The 23,826-nt window shown below is 37.1% G+C and overlaps 1 protein-coding gene across 1 annotated transcript; it reads left to right on the top strand.

Moving 5' to 3' along the window:
* The first annotated feature begins 915 nt into the window (after positions 1-915).
* On the top strand, positions 916-23,138 carry LOC124162633 (methyl farnesoate epoxidase-like). Its single transcript, XM_046539224.1, has 10 exons — positions 916-1,029; positions 8,261-8,401; positions 9,407-9,643; positions 11,994-12,175; positions 13,734-13,982; positions 18,017-18,131; positions 18,545-18,725; positions 20,666-20,798; positions 22,153-22,294; positions 22,804-23,138. The coding sequence occupies exons 2-10, from the start codon at positions 8,317-8,319 to the stop codon at positions 22,983-22,985; spliced, it is 1,506 nt and encodes a 501-aa protein (XP_046395180.1). The 5' UTR covers positions 916-1,029; positions 8,261-8,316; the 3' UTR covers positions 22,986-23,138.
* The last annotated feature ends 688 nt before the right edge of the window (positions 23,139-23,826 follow it).

The following is a 23,826-nucleotide window of genomic DNA, read 5'->3' as shown; positions in this document are numbered from 1 at the left end:
AGACGTTAATGGTAGAAATAGTTAGAATTGGTAAATAATTCAAGTAAACTACTAATTTGAATAGAACAGAGAGTGAAAATTAAAAAAAAAATTGTTACTATATTTCAAACTAGCAGGATTGCTGTGATGCGAATATTTTTGGATTTCTGGGAGGGAGGTTATATCCCCCTCGTCCCCGCAGAGTTATGCCACCATTACACTCCACTGTTTTAATATTATAAAATGGATAAATGTTAGCCAACGGAAGGTTCTTCACACCAATGAAATTAAACGCAAACTGGCGCGGGTGATTTTGATGCCACCATAAAGAGCGAAAGAAAATTGCTCCTGTCTTACAATTTATTCATTTATATTACTTTAACTGCATCATAACAGAACTGATATTACAATCGATCAAGGATGTAATGTTGGGCATCTTTCAAATGCAGTTAGCATGCATTTTAATTGAGTAGATTAATTAACTCATATGCACATGAAATTAGCTAGAAATTTATTAAAAATGTAGTAAAATAGTTTGTCATAAACCTATTCATTGCATGAGTTATTAATGTTTCTCAGATAAATTTCCTTGCATTTTTCTCGTGGGAAATCTTACTTCGGCCATAAAAGCAGACTCCCTGGGGTTCAAAAGTCTACTCGATGTCGAATTTGCATACAGTGACAGAAGCCAATTCCACTATGTGACGCCATAGGGAGTGACTGCACGGACTTTGAATGCTTTTACTTAACTTTGATAACTGTTCGGGAGACGTGAGCATTGTCATTCCCTCAATCATTCACCACTGTGAGAACATTTAAGAAGCCATTCATGAAACTCACGCACGTTACGCAAAAAATTACAGCTATGAAGATACGCCGTCATCATTATCGGTGAGAAATTTAGGGCCCAGAGATAAGGGAATGTTTTTCGGAAGCTTCGCCGCTGCACCGCAGTCCAGCGGCAAAGGGCAAGAGATAACTTCGAGCAGCACCATGATGGTGGTTTGACTGTGTTTCCGTAGAGAATTTCAGAATTCAACTGCTGATTGGGTAAGTAGGAGAAGTAATCGAACGAATCTAGATAAATAAGGCTTCGTTGAGGGTAGATCGGGAAAAGCTCAAGGATATTGTCAAACGTGCAGATCCAGACATCAAGCTTGCAGTGGGCATTCTTCTCAATCACCTCCATTTGCAAGAACGATCTAATCACGTATTTGGAGAGAAGTCACTTTGAGCAAATTATATTAGATAATTGGTGTAGGGCCATCATTCATCTAGGGGAAATTTCTTTCTTCGAAGCTATAAGAGGACGCATCACTTCCACAGATATTTTTTTGCGACGCATTGCTCATTTAAAACTTAAGCAACCATTTCAAATTTTTCGGGGCATGAATAGTAAACCCTTTACAACATGTAACTCAAATTTGACGTTACTCAATCGACGTGACTCATGTAACTCAGTATTTTCTCGGATGTAAAACGCTCACATTCGTAAGAAAATATTTTAAAGTGATAACTCGACATGCCCTTATATTTTCATGCTGATAAGGCCTGTTTACACGATACATTATCTCGTTCGAGTTTAAGTCTGATTGTATGAGTGATTTTGGTGGACCGGAATGGGACATGTACGAATGAACTAGCCAAATTAGAACAGGTTCTAATTTCTGTTCATGTACTCGCACAGTACGTGAACAGAAATTGTACTTGTACAGTTGGGTGGTTACACGGTGCATTTTGGCGCTCATTCTCGCGTGCGACATATATATTTAGACATCAACTTGTACGAGCTAATGAACCGTGTAAACAGGCCTATAGTTTAAGTTTCGAGCAAGAAATACGTAACGAAAAAGACAAAATGCAACAGGTTGAGCGGGGATGCTGGGTCTCCTTAAGGCTATCGACCTTTCTGTCTCAGGGGTGCAACATGACCTTAGCTATTATCTCCCTCTTTTTACCAGCTATAGCCCTTTGCTGCTAGAAGGAGACTGGAGTTAAGGGAAGGTATAGAGAGGATGTCGGGTTGTAAATCAGATTAAAATGAAGTAATACGTATTTTTGCTTCTAAAATGGATGCATTGAATGGCCCATGTGTGCCTTTTGAACAACACAATTTTTTTTTCTCTGAGGAGGGGAGAGACCAGTCAATTCTTGGTAGAATGATCGCGGGCTTTCCCTGCGTATAGAATTGTGGAAGATTACTCGGGATTTCCACCGGGTCAGAAACTTCTTCTCCATCTCCATGACAATGTTTTGAGAATTTTAAAAAATTATTTTTCAACTACTGCTGCGTCATCTAACGCTATAAAGTGTCATTTCGCCCCATTTCCTGGGGAGATTGCCCCCCAGGCCCTTCCGTCCCCCCCTAAAGCATATTTCTAGTTACGCCACTGGTTCAAATGACCGATTTTTTTCAATATTATATTTATATTGATTGATTTGCATTTACCTGAGTACATGCTCTTCTGGACCGTACAAAATTATATTAGCATTGATAATGGCAGCAGCGTATTAGCGTAAATATTTTTAGTGACGTAGAAATCGAGCTGTCGCGATGTCTACGCCAATTATATTTACGGACAGAGCTTTTTTTTCTAAAATGTTAGTTACCGAAACACTTAAATACGCATTGATTCTTCGCATGATTTTCAAATATAAGTCGACGCCCCCCTAAAACTTCCGGTTTTTTAAACTGGTAAAATTTACAATGAAGAATCATGTTTGACCTAATATAAAAACCGATGGTTTTTTAAATTAACCCAATTTTCCCTGAGAGGTGCTGAAACGCTGTTCCGGCCGAAATTAAGCACTGCTTACGGATCGGATTGATCACTTACGATTAAAATTTGATTTCCAAGAATAACGAAGTGTAACCGAGGGATAAAATATCGAGCACGCAACGGAGTACTTAAAATATTCATGGAGATTGACGATCTTGTTTTCAGCAGAATCGGCGTCAGCGACGCCCACATCTAGACAGGGAAGCAGTCAATTGAATTGAATGGGGACTTGTAAGCTTTTGAGCTGACCGACCACAAAATGATGGGAGAACTTAAAAGGCCAGCACACACCTGAGCGGCGACGCGACGCACAGTGGGCGGAAATCGGAAAAAGCCGGACAAAATTACAAAATGACTTTTTTTGAGTTATAAACTTGAAACTTTGCAATTATACTAAAAAAGGATTGAAATTTATGGATATGTACTTCATTTGACATAGATTCCACCCGTTACTGAGATACAGAGGCTCAAACGTGAACAAATTTCCATAAAAACGCCCGTCTTCAATTTTCTCTGAAAATCTTCCAAAGTAGATGGTGAAGTTATGGATGGATTCTTGCGGAATAAAAAACCACATAATCTGTTAGCATAGGGTTTTCTCTTTGATTTTCCGTAATCTTAAAGAATATCATCGATTAATCAAAGAGAAAGAGAAAACCCTAAAAAGAATCAAAGAGAAAACCCTATGCTAACAGATTATGTGGTTTTTTATTCCGCAAGAATCCATCCATAACTTCACCATCTACTTTGGAAGATTTTCAGAGAAAATTGAAGACGGGCGTTTTTATGGAAATTTGTTCACGTTTGAGCCTCTGTATCTCAGTAACGGGTGGGATCTATGTCAAATGAAGTACATATCCATAAATTTCAATCCTTTTTGAGTATAATTGCAAAGTTTCAAGTTTATAACTCAAAAAAAGTCATTTTGTAATTTTGTCCGGCTTTTTCCGATTTCCGCCCACTGTGCGACGGTGCCATACAGGCATACTTAATCCTTATAACCACCTAGCATATATTTTTGTCACACAACCACCTACCATGGGTCTGTCAGACCTCAGGATCAAATTATCCAATTTTATAAAATGTGCACACTAAGGTTCGGTTATTAATTAATAGTCGGTTTTTGAGCATATTAAACTATGTATTAAAAGTAAATAAAAATGAAAATGGACTATATTTTTTGTTTAATCTCTGATAAGCGTAAATAACTCTTGTTTTAAGCTTACATACGCACATTTTTCAATTGTGATATTCAAAAAAATTATCGCGTAGTATAGAAATTTCGTTGTAACTTGTTCCATGAACGATGAACTCAGAAAAAATTTAAATTTTAAATAAAATTAAAAAATCAACAAAATTGCAAACTCCCAATTTGGAGTTTTTACGGCAACGAAAGCACGAGTTATTTGAGCATTCGAGGTATATTGGTGCTTTGAATTCGAAACACATGTATTATATTTTGCGACTCTCACTGTATGTGCAACTTGAACAATTTTTGTGGACCGCCAATGTTTCGCCTGGGCCTCACAATTACTAGTTCATGGGCCTCTTGATAGAGTGGTCTCGTCTCTACGGTGGATGCGTGGTATACCGATCCGTATATTAAGTTGCAATTTCACATTGCTTTCACAACGTTCCAATGGCGGTCTCGTCAACTGTACAGCCCTGTTTCTTCAAAAACTTGAACTCCTTTCAACCTTTTGCCCTTATATATCATGTTGCCAAGTCCTTCACCATGAATACTGTTAGACTGATAATCCTAACAAAGCGAATCTTACTGAAATGACTCTTTCTCCTCAGTCTCTTTTGAATGCAAGATAAAGGTTATTTTATCTTCCAATAAAAACTTATTTCTTGGCTTAAATTTGAGGAAACAATATTTTGGGATGATGAATTCTGTTTATTTCTCACCGCAGTTCCCTCTTCGCATTCAGAATTGGCTGCACAACTCTCTTCAAAAACATGATCTAGCTAAATTTGTCGCTAGGTAGGTTTTCGTCGTCTGACAGATCGTTCTCCAACCATTCTTCACTAAAAAAAATAAAAAATAAATAATTTAATAATAATCACATAACCACCTAGCATATGTCTCTCAGACCCGTGGTATTAGTTTTTTACAAACCTGTGACCGTGACAAACGCGCGCACGAGCGGTTGCGCAACACAGAGGGGCGAGAGGAAAATGTACAGTCACGAAAAAGTCAACACAACACTGGGGCGCCGAAATATTTACGATTATTTAATTGTCAAGGTCTGTGAGATCCATACCAGGTGGTTAAGGGTTAAAACACGAGCGATAGTGGCAGCGTTGAAAACTGCGTAAATGAAACAGGTTTCCACCATAATTATACACGTTTTTTTGTTTGAAGTAGATAAAGTTAGGGAGTGAAATGCGTTCTGCAGTAGAGGAGAATAATCTGAAGAAAATAAATGCAATTAAAATTATAGATATACTAAAACCTGAAAAACAGGAAATAGCTTCACGTGCTCCGATTTTTTCTTGAGACGTAGAGCTTGCACAGCGGCTTATAGTTAAAGCGGCACAGAGGTTAAAACACAGCGGCTGAAGTGGCTGCGGGTAGAATACCTATTCAGCACGACGCCGGTCGACGGAGACGCAACTAGGATTTTCTTGAGTGGAGGGTCTTCTTACCACGCCGTAATTGAGGTAAAGAAATATCACTGAGTATATTCTGTGGCAATAGTATGAGGATGACGAGGAGCGGAGAGTCCTTAAGGGAAGGGGGGCTCTGGCTGGACCCGCCTCTGTCGGGTGGTCCGTGGTAAAATGACAGCGGATGAGGACCCAAGGTGGGCCTTTTGAAGGATACAACGCACCAGAGCCAGGAACCAAGTACTTTAACATGTAAGCCTAGTCATCGTGGGGAGGGGTGTGTGTGAAAGAGAAAATATCTTCTTTCGCAATCCCAACATGGAATATCGAACAAAAATTTGACACATGCACGGAGGCTACTCAGCCTCATATGAGCATTCTATAAATTTACAATTGATACCAGCATTTAGCGGGCCATTTTTTTTTACAAATACAATCTAAACAAGGAAACATAAAATGGTACAACCAAATCACCAACACAATTAATAAACTATTACAGAAACAAAAATGTTATAGCAATGTGCCATTTGTGCAGTGCATTAAATTATATTCACTTCATGTGAATACATGAACTAATACAGATACATAATATTGTGAAAATATACCGAACATAGCATTAAATTACATTTCTTATGGTAAGGTCAGATCAGAGCGTGAATTTTGTTTGAGAAACAGGTAGTTAACGAGCCTTTGCCCAAATATTCGGCTACTTTTGAAACTACACATTTCATTAGATAAGACATTCCTCAATTTGCTACCCTTCACTATAAAGGATCTATTGAAGGTACAATTCCGGTGGATGGTGATTAGTAGGTTATCGTTTCGCCCTCTGGAGAAGAAGGAACAAAAAGAAAGAGGCGCCTCCGCGATGAGGAGCCCGCCATCGCCTCCGTGGTGAGGATAGGGTTTGAAGGGAAATCCCACGCCGTCATTAAAGACCGTTTTACACGGGGCACGGAATTGCGCAGGTAAGAGCTGCATTAATTTCTAAAATGGCGTGGAATTGCGTGAATTCATGAACGAAATTAGAACAGGGGCTATTCTGCTGTCTCGCATCCACGCATTCTCGTATGTGTTCTAGCAATTCACTGCTTTACACGACGCAATTTTGATTGCGCCTTCACACGTACGTCAGATTGCGCAATTCCGTGTACCGTGTAAAACGGCCTTAAGGCAAAGTGGGCCACTGCTAGCGAAACCATAATTTGATGTATCCACGGAAGGAGCAGATTTTTCGACGGAGAAGGAATTTCACAATTCGTCTGTAGAATAATCGATTAACTGCTTACTTTAGTCTCGGTCAAAATGTCGGTCCATGCGGCGACCTTGGCCGATAAATGTACGGCTGTTTCATAGGGGGCATGTCATTGTGCTGTTTATCTCTGAAAATATTTTTGCAATTGCGAGAATGCCAATTCGGAATTAGAGCAGGGGCCATTTTGCCATCTCGCATCTATGCATTCTCGCATGCGTTCCAGCAATTCACCGCTTTGCGCGACGAAATTTTGAATACGCCTTCGTAAATATGTGAGATTGCGCAATGACGTGCCCCGTGTAAAGCGGCCTTTATGGCAGTTGTGTCGTGCATTCGACTCAGCAACAAGTCAGGCAGTCAACGCGGCCGACAAGGGTCGACTCCAACATTAGAGGCGCCAGTTGACGCGGCCGGCAATTCACCATTAATTCACTCCATAAAAAGAATTTTCCTCATTGCGCGCAAATGGGAAAATTCTTTTTATGAGTCGGATGAATTCCATAATAAGGGCACACAAATAATCACTATAAAAAACACTTCATTTTATTACCTTCACAGTGTACAGGCGATTAATTCAAGTCAGAGTGTAAAACACTATAAAGGGAGAAGGGCTGGACCAAACAATCTGAATGTACTAAGCTCAAACTTTGCGAATGCCTATGAGGTCTATTTATGCTATTTTCTTCTAAGAACAAATTGAAGACAGTGATCGATTCGATTTGATATTAAAGATTTGAATTTTTCACAATTGGTTTGTACCATCTGTCAGTGTTTTTGTTATAATGTTAAGAAATTTTGACTTAAAAGGAGAAAATAGTCATTTATTTTTTTCCATCCACAAGAGCATATATTTAGGTAAAGATAAATCGATCATTATGAATAAAACATTTTTAAAATGTCATTCATTTAAACGCTCTCTATATTGATTATAATATCCTCCATGATGTCCCCAAGGCTGGGCAGTGTATGTACCAGGCAACCCGCAACGCACGTTAGCCTCTCTCCCCCTATTTCTGCAGTAAATGACCCAATATAGACACTTCATTGTATTAGATGATGCAGCAGTGGTTGCAATAAATTTAAAATCTCAAAAAATTGTCATAGAGATGGAGAAATTTCCAAGAATTGATTGGGTCTTTCCTACCAAAGAGAAAACAATTTAGAGCTATTCAAAAGTCACTAAAGGGTCATTCCATATCATCCCAATGCAAAAAAGTAACATTTTAAATTTTATACTCAGTGATTTCTGTCAAATTTAGCATATAATTGGCCCTCAGTAATTTATTGAACTATAGCTAAGCTTAGAAAATAAAAAGATAGAACAATAAAGCTACATGACACCAAAGTTAGGAAATTTTGTTGAATGTGTCTATTAACTGAAAGGCTACAATTACCCAATTTTTTTCATTGATGCGGAATTTATTCATGCAGCTTTGAATAAGGGATGAATAAAGATACAAACTGACATGCAATATGGTTGGTTTGTTTTTTTATGTCAACAGTCATTGACTTTAAAATTTAATAAAAACCTTAGATATCTCAGAAAATTTACCCTTCATTTTAATCAAATATGTTTCATTGTCTCAGTTATGGATCAATACCACTCACTTTTTTTATTTTCTCACAATCACAGGTCTATGAAAGCTTCCAAGACTTATGAGTGGACCTTAGAAACAGCAAGCAAAAAGGATGATCGTGGACATAATACTTTTTATTATTGCGCTCTACCTATTATGGTGGTTTCTCATAGCAAAGCCTTCTAAATTTCCTCCTGGTAAGTTCTTAGCACATATACTGTAAATCGTTTTTCAAGGAATTAGATATAGTTTACAGGGGTTACCATTTATACTGTATCAAAAAATCACATTATTATAAATTACACCACTTCACAAGCAACTTTTTATGGTGTAATGATCGATGGCATGAATGAGGTAATCCAAAAACCTTCTTTTGCAACAAAGAGGCCTTTTTGGCATGTCAAAGAGATGTCTTCATGACAATGCAGAGTTGAAGAGTAATATGCACCCAAGAGGTCTAACAAAAGAAAAAAACTGAAAGCCTGAAAATGAGGGGGAAATGCATGAAAAACATCTTAAAAATATTTTCAATTTAATTTGATGGTATAAAATGTTAATGCAACACTTTATAAGTTCATAAATTTGCATATTCAGATTGTAGTACACGTTGCCTCCCTCATAAGGGCTCATATGGTTTCTAAATATGAAAGAAAATTGTCTTTCACTCTTAGATAGTTGTATAACTCATGGCAAAACACTGGAAATTGCAGCATAGGAGAAAACCTATGGTTTTTGCCACCCCTGTCAGATGGATGCTTTCATTCAAAATCATGCAGTGACTTGTACAATTTTGAATAGAAAAGTCCGTTGCAAAAGGATCCAACGTATCAATAAAAAGTACTTTTTATACATATGCAAAAAAAATATATGCATAGTTGTAGACGTTTATAAGTGCTTTAAAAATTTGAAACGTTTTTCTATGTCAATATTTCATGAAGTTTCAGAAATATGCCTACACTATAAGGATTTATATGCTTTATATGTGAGTTTTGGAAAAGAATTTTGTAGAATGGACAGGGCAAAAATAGGTAATGGCTAATCTTACAAATAAAGGTGTTAATTAGAACAGAAGAATACAGACAATTGGCATTGTGAACAATGAAGGAGTCTCCACAAGACACATACAATGAGTGGTATTAATTTTCCTATCTTAATTTTCTCCGACTGGTAACATAATTTCTAATTGTGACACTGTTCTTTAGGTCCACCAAGATGGCCAATTGTGGGTAGTTTTTATTACACTCGTAAATGGGGACCATACTTGTATCAGTCAACTGCTACGATGAAAAAACTCTATGGTGATGTGGTTGGATTTTACCTTGGCCCAACTCCAGTAGTTCTTGTCTCTGGATTGGATGCCATCAAGGAACTTTCATTTCGTGATGACTTGGCTGGAAGACCAACATTAATGTTGCATAGAGTATTGAAGGAGGTACATGGTGAGTTTAAAATTCAAATATTACTCTATATGAATAATGAAAACCTGTATAATTAAGAGAATTCCCAGAAAATTTCAATCAAATATTGATTCATCAGTTTCACCATACTTAATCAGTTACTCAATAGTTAGCCAGATAGGTGTTGGGCAGTGGCGGCTGGTGGTAATTTATCTAGGGTGTGCATTAGAGCAGATATAGGATGATTTAATTATATTATGTTAATACTAATCCATGAGCATCATATTTCGTCGTAATAGAATACATAGCAAGCAAAACATATCACTGGTATATTCTACCCTTAAAATTGTATGAATAGAAATAATATTAGCATTCATGAAAATAATTATTCTAAACACACCTTTACAAGTGACGGTAGGTGAAATTCATTCTCCTTTCCTTACACCCTATGAGGAAGTAGTGTACAAAACGGCCATACAGATGACTCTGTAGACGGATTAGGATCCTGGGCACAGGTAGTGTAGGTGGTGGCTACACCACTACACTACCTGCGAGTCACTCACCAAAAATATGCGCGTGCGCACTCGCATCGTTTTGAGTCTGCTCCCATCTCCCATTTGAACTTTACATACCCGCCAGAGCACCCTCAAGCAATCAAAGAGACCGAAAATGCGCCCGGCGGGATGCCACGGGATCGCACGTTTGTAGAGCGGTTAATTCGAAAAGGAGGTAGCTGTAGCGTTCGGAGCTTCATGTTTCTTGCAGATGCAGACAGGATATTTATCCTTCTTGTTGCATAGGAATAGTTTTCTTTTATAATTCATTCATCTTTGGGTGTGCACTTGCTAGCATGCGTATACGCACGCGCCGCCACTGGTGTTGGGTATAATAAAATTAAAAATTGAGAAACTTAACGACTTGCAGGCCTTAACACCACACGATAGCTTTAAACAACATACATGATGGCATAAAAGACATCATTTTCAAGCAAGTCAATTGGCAAAAGTTAATTAATATTTTTATTGACTGTGAGGCACATGTTAGCACTACCATTTGCCTACTTTCCGTGGTAGGGATAGCAAAAACATACCAAAAGTACCAAAAGTAAGGCTCCCATATTTTTTACAAATAGAAAACTTTGTTAATTGTTATTTATGTTATCATTGAAAAGCTTACACTTTTGCCTATTTTTCAACGAAGTCTTCATTTTTCCGACACACTTTTGAAGAAGTTGCTCCAGCTTTTATATCCCTAAGTTTAAGAAGTCTTCTGCCAATCCGTCAAGGAAGCGTGTGACCTCTGGTCAGACTTCATCATCGCTCTTGAAGTGTTTTGTTTCGGCAGTGTAATGGAACACCGACATTTCATCTCTCATGACCATAGAGTCCAACAACTTCTCCTTGTTGCCTCCCCCCTCACATTGTTGAAGAAATTTGCAAGCACAGTAAAGGCGTTGCCACTTGTGTCCATCAGTCAGCATCCGGGGGACCCAGCGAGCACACATCTTGCGATAACCTAACGTTTCCGTTGTTTTTCTTTCAATTGTGCTGAGGAAAGCTTCAGAAATGCATTAAACAAGTTGGTGGACAGTGACCCTCCGATCTTTGAGCTGCTCACTGTTGATCTTCTGGACAATCACATCCGAAACCGGCGTTTCACTCTGTTATTCATCGTTAACTTCTGTGCAACCCTCAGCAAAAGCCCTGCACCATTTGGGGATGTGCTGTACAGACATGCACTCTTCACCATAAACTTCAGTCAGTTACTGATGAATCTCCAGGGGCGGTGACTTCCTTGCATGGAGAAATTGGATTATTGCTTGATCCCCACATTTCTGCAGGAACAGGGATCAACACTTCCCTTGTTGACAGTTGCAAAGCCAAAAATGATGACATAGTGAATCGCAGACGGGCAGACTCGAGCGTAGGGCATGGCACAGTTGTGGGATTTTCAGAGTAAGGATGGGGGAGAGTGCGCTTTGGCTACTGCGCATGTAGTCAAGATCCCGCACTTACATCCCACACTTCCCGCACTTCTTCCCAGAAGAAGAGTAAGGATTCCCGCACTTCTTCCCACGATCACATGGTAACCATGTTGACCACAGAATCTGCTACTGCACAGCCTGAAAGAGCCCTCTACCCCTATCCTCACTCTGAGGAAGGATTTAGCCTAGCACCTTCCCTCAACATTGTTGCTCATTGGGAACCTTACTTTTGGTACAACCCTCGTATTAAATTAAATGGATATCAAATATGTAATTCAAAATTGAAATCAATCTTCAACATTGAGCCCATTTTTTTCTGATTTAACATACTACGTACTAGTTTATCATCTCAAAATTAACTATGTAACACCTGTAGTATTGAAGAATACATGCACATTTTAACTACAGGCCTCTTGTTCACATCCGGGGAGAGGTGGAAAGAGCAAAGGAGATTCAGTCTCCGCCACCTACGTGACTTTGGATTTGGAAAATCAAGTATGGAAAATATAACGATTGAAGAGATAGAATCTGTGTTTGCTGAGATTGATAAGAGCCTTGAAGGGAAGAAACCTGAGGAATGGTCAAATCCAGTAAGTACCAAGAAATAAAAGAAAATTCCTCATAACATTTGGTCCCATATTTCACAGCATTTATCACCACTTCACCTACTATGTTTTTGAAACACCGTAATTCAGAGGAGTGAGAGATACCCAGGAGACCCTTTCCACCTGAAATGAAGGAAATTTTTCCTGTCTACTGCCAGCTACTGAAAGCTTCAGTAGCACTTTCTATTAACTGGCTACTATCATCCTGCTTTCATATTTTTTTGCAGTTTTTATTTATGTACAGTGAATAATACCAAAGGATGTCCCAATTTAAAATTTACTTAACCTTGAATTGATGTTGCCCACCTAGTATTACCTATAAACTCTACAGCAATCAGTACAGGGGCACCGACATATAAAAAATATTGGGGGGCCCATATCGAGGGTCTTTCCACGGGAAGAGGTTAAATTCAAAGTGTGTCGCAGCACCGAAACACTATCATGATTCACACCACTTGTTTTCAGTTAACCTGCTTACTACCGTATAATTATTTGCTTTAACTCATTGCTGAATATATTTAAAAGGTAACTATCGTCAAACAAGGGAAATAAAAAATACAAACATATTTTTGTGATTTTACAAAGCATAGTACATATAATTTAATTATTTTCCTGAATTAATGGGGGGCTATGCCCCCCCAAATGAATTTTTGAGGGGGCTTGAGCGCCCTCAGGCCCCATGGAGTCGGCACCACTGAATCAGTACTAAAATGTCATGAAAATGGAAATTTTACATTTAATTACCAAACACACAAAGGAGCAGTATTGCTCAAGGACCACAAACACAAACTTCCCCAGTACCTGTAAACAATCAAACTCACCCATATCACATTGACGAGGGTTGCTGCAACTTGCATTAGCGGCGTCCCAGCAGCATGCTGTAGGCATGCTTTGTGCATGTGTTGTTGATGTGCAGCAATTGCATGTTTAGCCAGTGTGCTGCAAAAAGGTGCTGCACAAGTTCTATTACTGCGTTTCATTTAAAGGGAAATGAACTTTCAGCTGTTAAAGCCCTCTGCAGTGCTTCTGCAGCTGTTTGTTCACAGGGGTTCATCTATATCTACCAAGATATTTAAATGAAGACACCCATTAATGTTTTTATTTTCCCACATTTTCATTAGCTAATACTTGTATTACTTACCATTATCTGCCTGTTTTTTTGGGAGGTACATAAATAAAAATTTCATTTTGAATTGCTAAAATAATCAGTAATAACTAATTATAAAATTTTATTTTTATTAATAAAAACAGAAAAATTGAACAGTTTTAGACATTAAAGGATACAAAAATTATTAAACCAATAAAAATTAAAATCTGTATGAAAATAGGTGGGGTTCATGACCCCTCAAACCTCCCTTTAATCTCTCCTGCCTGCAGCTGAGGCTAAGCCTTCCACTGCAAGATTCTGCACTTGATAGCAAAAATTTGGCAATTCATTTATATCTGATTTTTCATTTGCAATCCTTTGCTAACATTAGTGCATTCATGTGGAACCTCTTAACTTCTCCATGAAGTAACACAATGAAATTGATTTATTTTTCAGATTGTGGTCCATGAAATCCTTGGGCCAGCAAATATAAATATACTTTGGCATATATTGGCAGGGGTTCGCTTCAGTTTTTCTGATCCTTATCTCAACAAACTTCTTGGCTTTATTAAAGAAAATATTGCTACAAATGAGCTAGGAGGGAAGTTGGAATTTGCTTTTCCAACACTGGCTCTGTTATTTCCATTTTTAACTGATGTGCCCGCAAGACATAAGAGAGGAAGAGAAATATCTGATTTTATGACGGTGAGTATCATGAAATCTGAGGAATACTCATAAGAAGCCCACATTTTAAAGATAACAACACCTAAAATTCCCTTTTAGCATGGCCTATATGCATAGGTTAGTTTCGCAGGACATATGTGTATAGAAAATAATAAGTCATTTATGATGAAATCATTAAGAAAAGTAAATGAATATTTGAAAGCATTACAATCCCTTGTTATGAGGATTGTTTTTACTTACAAGCAAAAGTCTTAGATATAGCTTTAAATGGATTATTTGCTGGATGTGCTAAGGAATTTACAATTTAGATGTTCAAGCCCTAATTTGTACATCTACTTTGCCTCCTTATCAATAAGGGTTGTTCATGCATAAACATAAATCAAGCAAGGTTGTAGCCAATGACTTAAAACGAACATGAAAGTTAACATGGAGTCTACGCAGTTAATACTGATGGCGCAACTAATTTTTGATCCGAAAATCCTTTTTTTTTCTCGATCTTGAAATAGGGTCTGGTCGCATATAATTTTTTTTCAAACACAAATTGTTTGCAAAATCAAAATTGCAGAAAATCCCCCTTCATATCTCTTCCTTTGATCCCATTTTGCCGAGTAAAAAAACTAGACCGAGATGTGGCAGCAATTGATTTTTTGAGCCAATTTGAAAGATATTAGTAAAAGATTATAGCAGTCATCATGTCCACAACAAAGTGGTATTGAAACATTCTTACTTCTTCAAAATGTACCTAAAATTATGAGCATAATGCTAAAGTAATGGTCATGATAGAATGATGGAATCAGAGTTAAAAACAGGATAGCTTTTGTTTCAATTTTAATCAGTATTCTCTGGGTAATTTCCATGGCATTCCTAATCCTTTTACTAGGCTTGTCCTTATCCACGAAAATATAACAGATGTACATAACTGCCAGATATGCAGCTGCATTAAGGAGGTATTATAATTCTTATATTGAATCTAATGTGATGAAAATGCAGATTTTTTCATCAAGAAAGGCTCAAGCCTTGAATTATTTTTCTGTAGGCCAATTGCTGAAATATATCTTGATTTGTCTTTATTTTTATTGTAATAAAAAATGATCAAGTCGCAGGCAGAGTATAAGAAAATTTTATTTATAGTGATTATACACAAGGAAAAGACAATGCCATCTTATGATATAAAAAAGTTACAATCGTGGTGGCAATGTTCGGCAATGTGAGAGGACCCGCAAGGGAAGGGTGCAAGCCCCCTGTGTCCCCCTTCTGTATCCACCACCAAGCTCCTGGAGCCAAACTATGAAAATATTTGAGTCGTCTGAACTCTATTTGCATCTGCCCATTATTAATGATAGTGAAATAGTATGAGTACTAGCTCATGACAACCCAAATGGAGTCATCTTTCAGAGTCTGTAGTTTTAGCTCTGTAATATTACATATGTATCACTTTCTTCAGACAGCAGCTTAATACTCATTAGGGTGGTGCGAAAAAACTCAAGTTCCAAATTTCGTGTCGTAATAGTGCGGAAAAGTTGCGATACGTTAGTACAAGAAAAACAAAAAAAGAATTATTAAAATCGGACGTCATCTTCCGATCCCGCAAAGCACCTGAAAAAATGACAAAAATGAAAAAAATTGTTTTTTTTTCGTAGTAAAAAAATTAAATTAAATTAATATCTTTTAACGCTGTAGCAAAAAATGATTACAAATAGCATAGGTTATTATTTATATATGCATATTTATGGCTTTTAACTGTTATTACCGATCACACAAGATCATTAAAAATGTATAAAGTTTGCAATTTCGCCTATTTTTCAGAGTTTTGTTATAATTACTTGAGGATAATTTTTGAGAAGTTTTAATTAGCTCTTTAGATCAAAAATGACAATAAAACTGACCACTAGAATTGAAAGGCAAAATTAAGCTTTAAAAAGGCTGCATGTTAACCCTATTGAAACCGAAAGTGAAGATGTTGAGGTTTTAAATGACACAACGCAAAGTTCAACAATCAAGGAGAAATTTGTTGACTAGGAAGATTACATGCCTAGTACATCCAAAAATATGTAAATCATAATGGCAAATGAGGGTAAAATTCCAAAACACAACTTTTCATTGTGATCAATACCGTCTCACCGTACAGCTGCTGCTATAGCATCAAGTGCACTTGTAGACATTGGAGTTATAACTGAAGAATATACTTCTAAGGTCATTGACCGATGTAGAATTAAAAGGGAAAAGAAAAATATTATTAGCGATTTACAGCAAATCCATCTTGATTTAGGTGAGCTACACGGTTATACTTTGACGGAAGGGTAGACAATACCATAGTCATAGAAATGATTGAATCGAAGGAGTACTGTCGGACAGTTATAGCGGAACACCATTCTCTAATAAAAGAACCGGATTTTGTGTATTTGAGTTATGTTTCTCCAAGCTCCGGGTCTGCTAAAGATATAGTGGTCTCCATACTATCTTATCTCTCTGATCAAGGAGTATCATTAGAGTTCTTAGAGTTAGTTTGCTGTGATGGCACGAACATCAACATTAGGTGGAAAGGTTGCACTATTAGAAAGCTCATAAAACACCAATGACACCCGCTGCAGTGGGCAGTTGGGTTACTTCATTTCATTGAATTACTTTTGTCATATTTTTCAGTATTTAGATGGTGAAACAAGTGGCCAAAAATCATTTATTGGGCCAATTGGACTAATATGAATGGTTATGGAAAGCTTCCAAACTGCATTTCCAAACAATTGAATGTGAAATTCTACAAGCTGATAGATAAATTTTGAGCATGGACCAAAGATACCTTATTGACATTAGTCAAGCAATCACAAGTGGCGACTTTCCAAATGATTTAGCAAACCGGATACTGGACCATTTTCACATGCTAGATGGCTCGTGTGAACAGAGCAAAGGAAACCTCTCGATACATACCTGGATATTAAAAGAAAGTATAGTTTTCCATGTTATTGAACGGAACTCTAACTTTGATCACGAAGAGAATGTATTAATGGCGATGGTTTTTTATTACAGAAGGCACATTAGAGAGCTAGGGCTAAAAAGAGTATTTAAAGCCAGACAGACTTAACCAAGAGGCAAACCTATCGTAAACTTCATTACTCCTACCACGAACTTCGAAATAACTGACCATATAGAATTGATTGACTGGAATGTAGTCAAACTATCTACTCCACCTCTTCTTATGAGAATAATTACTAATGAAGAAATAGCTTCCTTCATTGAATCTGGCGATAAACAAGATTGGGATATTATAACTTCCCATCTCACACGCAAGCAATGGAGCCGTGTGTGAAATTGGTAACGGAGGCATCCCTTAAGCTTTGTGGCTATCGATCCAGAGATGGATTTATTAGGGCTAATTCAAATCAAGGTCCATTATGCCAAACCTTATCACTAAATCGCAGTACAAAGTAGTTTTCAAAAGTTAAAATTTAAAAGAAGGACAAAAAATTTAAATATTGTAGAAGCAGTAACCCTCATTGGTTGGATGGATGGAGGGTGTGGGTAGTACTTTAAGTGCAGCCACCTCTCCGCGGTGAGTTCTGGGTTGTTTAAATATTATTAAATCATATATAAACAAAGGAAGAGCTGCATAATCAAACATGTATTTTAGACTAAAATATTACCTTAAGTTATTATGACACAACTCTGAAAAACCGGCTAAATTGCAAAATTTATACATTTTTAATGATCTTGTGCGATCGGTAATAACAGTTAAAAGCCATAAATATGCATATATAAATAATAACCTATGCTATTTGTAATCATTTTTTGCTACAGCGTTAAAAGATATTAATTTAATTTAATTTTTTTACTACGAAAAAAAAAACAATTTTTTTCATTTTTGTCATTTTTTCAGGTGCTTTGCGGGATCGGAAGATGACGTCCGATTTTAATAATTCTTTTTTTGTTTTTCTTGTACTAACGTATCGCAACTTTTCCGCACTATTACGACACGAAATTTGGAACTTGAGTTTTTTCGCACCACCCTAATACTCATGGCACTATCATTTCACCTGTCCAGAATTTTTTTTTTGCTTTAGACCTACATTGAAGAGCATAAAAAAAATCTTGACCCAGAAAATCCCAGAGATTTTATGGATATTTATATAACTGAGATGAATAAGAGGAGGGATGATCCAGCCTCATCATTTACAGGTATGGCAATTAGAGAAGTGGAAATACTAATAGAACAATTCAGAAGAAATCTTAAGTGTCTGTTTCAAACATTGGAGAATCATGTACCTTAGTGCAAACCATTTAAATTTGCTGTCACTCCTTTAGTTATCAATTATGTATTTTATCTTTTTCATGTTAATGCGTTAAATAATGCAAATGATGACTCCAAGCGTTATAATAACCAGCCATGTAAATTATGTGCAGTAATAGGAAAAGCAATGACTATGCAATAGGGTTCAATTACAATGCATTGAGCTATTTGACCTACCAAATAAATCTTTGAGAAAGTTATCATTAAAATTACATGTAAAATTACTTTGTAATGCCTTAAATTTTTACCCTGAAATTATCTAGAATCTTAAAATCTTTTTAATTTATTTTTTACACTGCAGACAAGCAGCTTCTTGGAATTGGCAGAGATTTGTTCTTTGCTGGATATGACACAACCTTTAACACCATTGTATTCTCCTTGCTGTATATGATTCTCAACCCTGATATACAGAAAAAAGTTCAAGATGAACTTGATGAAGTAATAGGTAAAGACCGACTTCCGTCTTTCCAGGACAGAGATAGGTTAGTATAGATTTAAATAATATTTTTTGTATCCATCTATTTCAGTTAATCTGGTTTTACCATGTCATGTGTTTGTGAATTTTTCAAGCATGTGAGTATCAGAATTTCAAGTTGTTATGATCAATGTGATTCACGGGCAGACTGTGAGAGATCATCACTTGGTACTTTCAATAGAAAGAAAGAAATGCATGTGAGAGACTATAAAGTAAATGATGAATTAAACAGATGATACCAAAACATCCGGTCACAAGTGAAGGTAACAAACAGAGTAAGGGGGGTCAAGCATTGACTGAGGTGTCTCCATTTCCCCATTTGATCTTTAGCGTGCATGCAGAGGAAATGGTGTTGTAAGCATGGGATGAGTCAGAGGCAGGAGTTAAATTTGGAGGACAGATACTTAAACCTGAGAGGTTTGCAGATTGCCAGGCATTTATTAGCCAGTTGGGAAAAGGGAAAAGGAAATGAAGGCTAGGGGGGGTTTTAGGTGCAACTAAACCTGGGTTGTGTGGTATACCCAACAGGATAAGCGGGAGGTGCAGGCGCCCTCTGCCAGACATTTTTTAAGACAAATGGTTCAAAAAGGTGCATTTTATAGCTTTCTGAGTGATATTTTATTTATCCTTACAATCTTCTATAAGTAAATTAGTCAAATGAAGTAAAATGGATTAAACTTGAAAGTTTCTCTGAGCTCTGGGGAGGTTTTATCCCCCTAAATCCCCCCCTTGCTGCGCCACTGGGCTCTGATTGATGCATTAGGTTAAATGCATGGAATTTAGAATGAAGATTGACCACAAGATGACGAAAATTAATCAGTTTTGCAAAGCACCTCAATCAAGGCATATGAGAGACTAAATAAAAGTAGGGGGAGCAGTTCAAGTATTTGGGTAGTACACTAGAAGAAAATTGGCAGAGTAGTACGGACATCAGCTAAAGAATTACTTAAGCAAAGAAGGCATTCATGAATGAGAAAGAGCTGATTAGAGTATTGTAACCCAAGAGGTGAAAGAAAAGGCTAGTGAAGAGTCTGGTCTGCAGTGATGCGTTTTAAGCATGGGTGCTGAGGAAGGGGGAAGAGAAGAAACTAGAGACATAAGAATGGTGGGTTTGTTGGAGAATGGAGAAGGTGTAAGATAGTGCATGTAGGAGAATAAGAATGGGGAAGTTCTTGACATAGGTAGTAGGTGGGGAGAGTAAACTTCTAGATAAGAAATAGAGAAAATGCAGGGTTTGGATGGAGCTAGTACCTACTGAGCAGGGACAGGATGTTAAAAATTGATCTAGAGGAAATAATACCAGGTAAGCCAGGGAGGGAGAGGAAGATAGTCAAATTTATAGAGAAAACATAAGGGGGTATTTAAATTAAAAAGGGAAGTCTCCAAACTGGGAGAGGAGGTTGGCTGGTATAATTTACAAATGCTCCACGCAAACCCACCTTAACCGTGAATTCCCATGAGAAAAAATTCCCCTGGACTGGCAATCGAACCATGGATCTTTGGCTTCCCAGAATCCTAAATTCTAGTTTCATTAGCCTTGGTAAAATTGCCATGGGAATTGAGGAATTTGGATAGCATAGTGGTCTGTGAAGTGTCTCGGAAAGATGATGGTCAGTAGTTCGATTCCCAATCCGGGGAAATTTATTCTAATGGAAAATCGTGTATAATTTCACCACTGTTAACATGACAGGCTTGAAACATTACACCCTTAGTTAACAAGTAGAATATTTTGCATAATAAATAATCACACCTATTGGCCTATCCATTGCTTTTCAGAGTTTCCTATGCGAATGTTTCATACAAAAGGCCTATTCTTCATAGTTGGCTTTATTATTCTGAATGTACTTATGTATGTTTCCCTTTTCAAAATTTATCAGCCCACGTGATATTCAAGGGATGAGGGAAGGATAACCGAGTGACTCTTAATGAATTCTTCATTCTTTTCAGTCATTTAATACCATACACAGAAGCGACAGTTTTAGAAATACTAAGATCAAGCACAGTAGTGCCACTGTCTGTTCCTCATGCTCCATTGATGGCCCAGAAGGACATTGAATTTAGAGGATATGTAATTCCTAAGGTAAATTTTATATTTAAAAGCTTATCAGTTACTCATGTAACTACATTTGGTGATCAATTATTCTGACCTTGACTTTTCAAATATGTTTTTAAACTTTATGAAACATGATATTTAATGTGTTCATTCATATCTCTTCATATAAAATAAGGATAACAAGCAATTAAATAAGTTGCATTTTTCATACATGACAGTGTGGAAATTTACCAATAACTATGAAACCTAATAAATTGCAATATCTTTGCTATTCTACATATGTTTAATATACAAATATTCTGGGACATAGTTTTCGAAGAACATCTTCATCTTCAGGCACATTGGACATAGAAGAAATTGAATACTTAAACAGACTTGTTTATAGTTACACAAACTTTTAGTTTACAGTAGAAAATCCACCTGATTCAGCAACATTGGTATGCCTTTTGTCTATTCAAGCCCTAATCTGCACCTCAAATTGTTTGGTAACGATAATAGCAACAAAATTTTGATAGTGGTTCTAGGCAAAAATATAACAACACCAGAGAAGGCAATCAAAAAAATGACCTGCATGGCGTGGGATGAGCAAAGCTGCCATGTCATACTATGCCGATTATCATGACTGAACGTTATAAACGAATAAGTTGTAGGACAACAGACTTCTCTGCGTTCTATCAAGCGAAAATTGATCCAAATATAAGATACATAGAAAGAAAAAAGATGTACAATTTAGGGCAGTGGATGAATTCGTCTAAAAATTGGTAACAGAGAGCATGTTAAAAATTTCTATCCTCTGCAATGGCCCCAGTCTTTTCCCTACATTCAACATGCAAATATTCTTGCTGAGAATCACTCTGGTGCCCCTCCTCTTTAGATATACTTGGGGGAGAGAGGTGATGGTCCTTTATTTCTTGCACACCCTTCATGCTCCTTAATTCATTCTCAAAACTTCCATCCTGTCTGTTCAACAGTGGCAGATCAAGGATAGGGACAAGGGATTAAAATTCCAGCAGTAGTGGGGGTAGGAAAAAATTACCATTCCATCTAGTGTAAATTGGATACCCAATGGAAGATCGCAGAATGCCCCTCCCCCCCCTTTACCCCATAGTTCCGCCACTGCTGTCCAATATTGGCTGCCATCAAAATGTGAAAGATGAAGAATGTGATCTGCCTTATGATGAAGATCTTCTTCAAGACCTGGGCCACAGAATAGGAATATATTAAAAATAAGTGGAATGACAAAGATGTTATGCTCATGATTCTGTAGCGACTTACTGTCATCTGCCACCCTTAAAGCCATTACTTTCTATGTACATGAATGTATATATGTGCAGAGGAATTAATGTATGCATTAGCAATTATTTCTCTCAACACAAATCAGGATTCAACAATTTTGGTGAACCTACATCAACTTCATCACGATCCTAAAATTTGGGGTGATCCAGAAAACTTCCGTCCAGAGAGATTCTTAAATGCTGAAGGAAAAGTCATTCGTAATGAGGCTTACATGCCATTTGGAGTGGGTGAGTAGTTGCTACATAAGAATAGTATGCAAGTTTCATCAGGAACATGATAATAAATTTGCATTTGTTTTTTTTATAAAATAAAAGTACCAAAGTTTTTCGAAAGACTTTGTAACCCAGGATGAAAGCATTGTAACCTTTCATCTGGAATATAATGGCAATCCACTCAACTATTCAAATAGAAATATGCTTACAAAAATGAAATATAAATTTAAAGGTCTTGTTACATGATACAGTAATAGAAATGAGTGAATGTGTAAATGCATGAAGGTGTAATTGAATGGGAAAATGTACTGTGTAACCATCCAACTTCAAAAAAAAAATAAAACCTGTGGTAATTTGTCATGCTCCATTCAGGTACACCAAAATCATTCATGCACGCACACATGTGAAAAAGGCCCAACTCGTGAGCGTGATTGCTGGGTTCATTTTCCTATGCACGTACCAAGGCACGTAAGACTTACTATTCTTGGGATAAGACTTTTCAACCTTCCTTATATCTCTTTCAGGCAAGCGATCATGTCTTGGAGAAGCACTAGCAAGGAATAATGTGTATCTATTCTTTGCTTGCTTAATGCAAAGATATTCAATGCGTGTTCCTGAGGGTGAGCCATTGCCTTCCGTAAATCCAGTGGGTAACATTACAATAATGCCAAATGAATATAAAATTCAAGTTCGCCGCAGGTATTAACCAAATATGCTATACTTTTTTAAAGAAAATTCCTTCTAGGGAAATAAATTGATAGTGCAGTGAAAATATGCCCCCTTCAGTTGTATGTTTTCTGTGAAAAATTTTCTACAAATAAAACCAAAAATCTACATCCACTTATTACATATCACTCAATATGGCTTTGATTTTCTGATAAAAATATGTACTTTATGAATATGTTATTTGAATGTGATTTGAATTGAATTGATATGTACCTGCTATGCCAACAACTATGCCTTCCATATCAGCCCACATCTCCTGCACAATGTCAAATTTCTCTGACACAATCATGATCCATAAAAATTGCTAACTTCGAAGATCAATTTTCAAAAACTTCTGAGAACAACTCTTGAATCCAAATTTCAACAATAAATTGTGACAATTGTGATTCTCTGCTGTCAATGTTGACTCATACTCAAAATCGCAATACATTAAAAGATTTTGATTGATTGAAGGGAAAGATAAGTTACAGTGAAATGCTATTCAGCTATTTGAAAAGCTGTTCCCCATTCAGCTTCGTATTTGCTGCTACACATATAATGAGAAAACTATAAAGTTGCTACCCCCTTTTCAAGAGTAAACGGCATCAATTGAGATTGAGCTCATTCTCTTGTGCCGGGATAACTTTCACTGAGAGAATGAATCATACACATGAATTCAAGCCACAGCAAACCATGAGAGTCATTCACGAAGCCATAGAGTGGCAGATAACTGGCAACAAGCACACCATGAGTTAGTGGCATCATCCACTGATCTACAAAAGGTTAAGGCGGTTGATTTTTCATCACAAATAGCTCGAGGAGTAGGTGATGAAAGGAAAATG

This window comes from Ischnura elegans, chromosome 7 (assembly GCF_921293095.1).
Source record: "Ischnura elegans chromosome 7, ioIscEleg1.1, whole genome shotgun sequence".
In the NCBI taxonomy this organism is placed as follows: Eukaryota; Metazoa; Arthropoda; class Insecta; order Odonata; family Coenagrionidae; genus Ischnura; species Ischnura elegans.
This window is presented reverse-complemented; position numbering and strand designations above follow the sequence as displayed.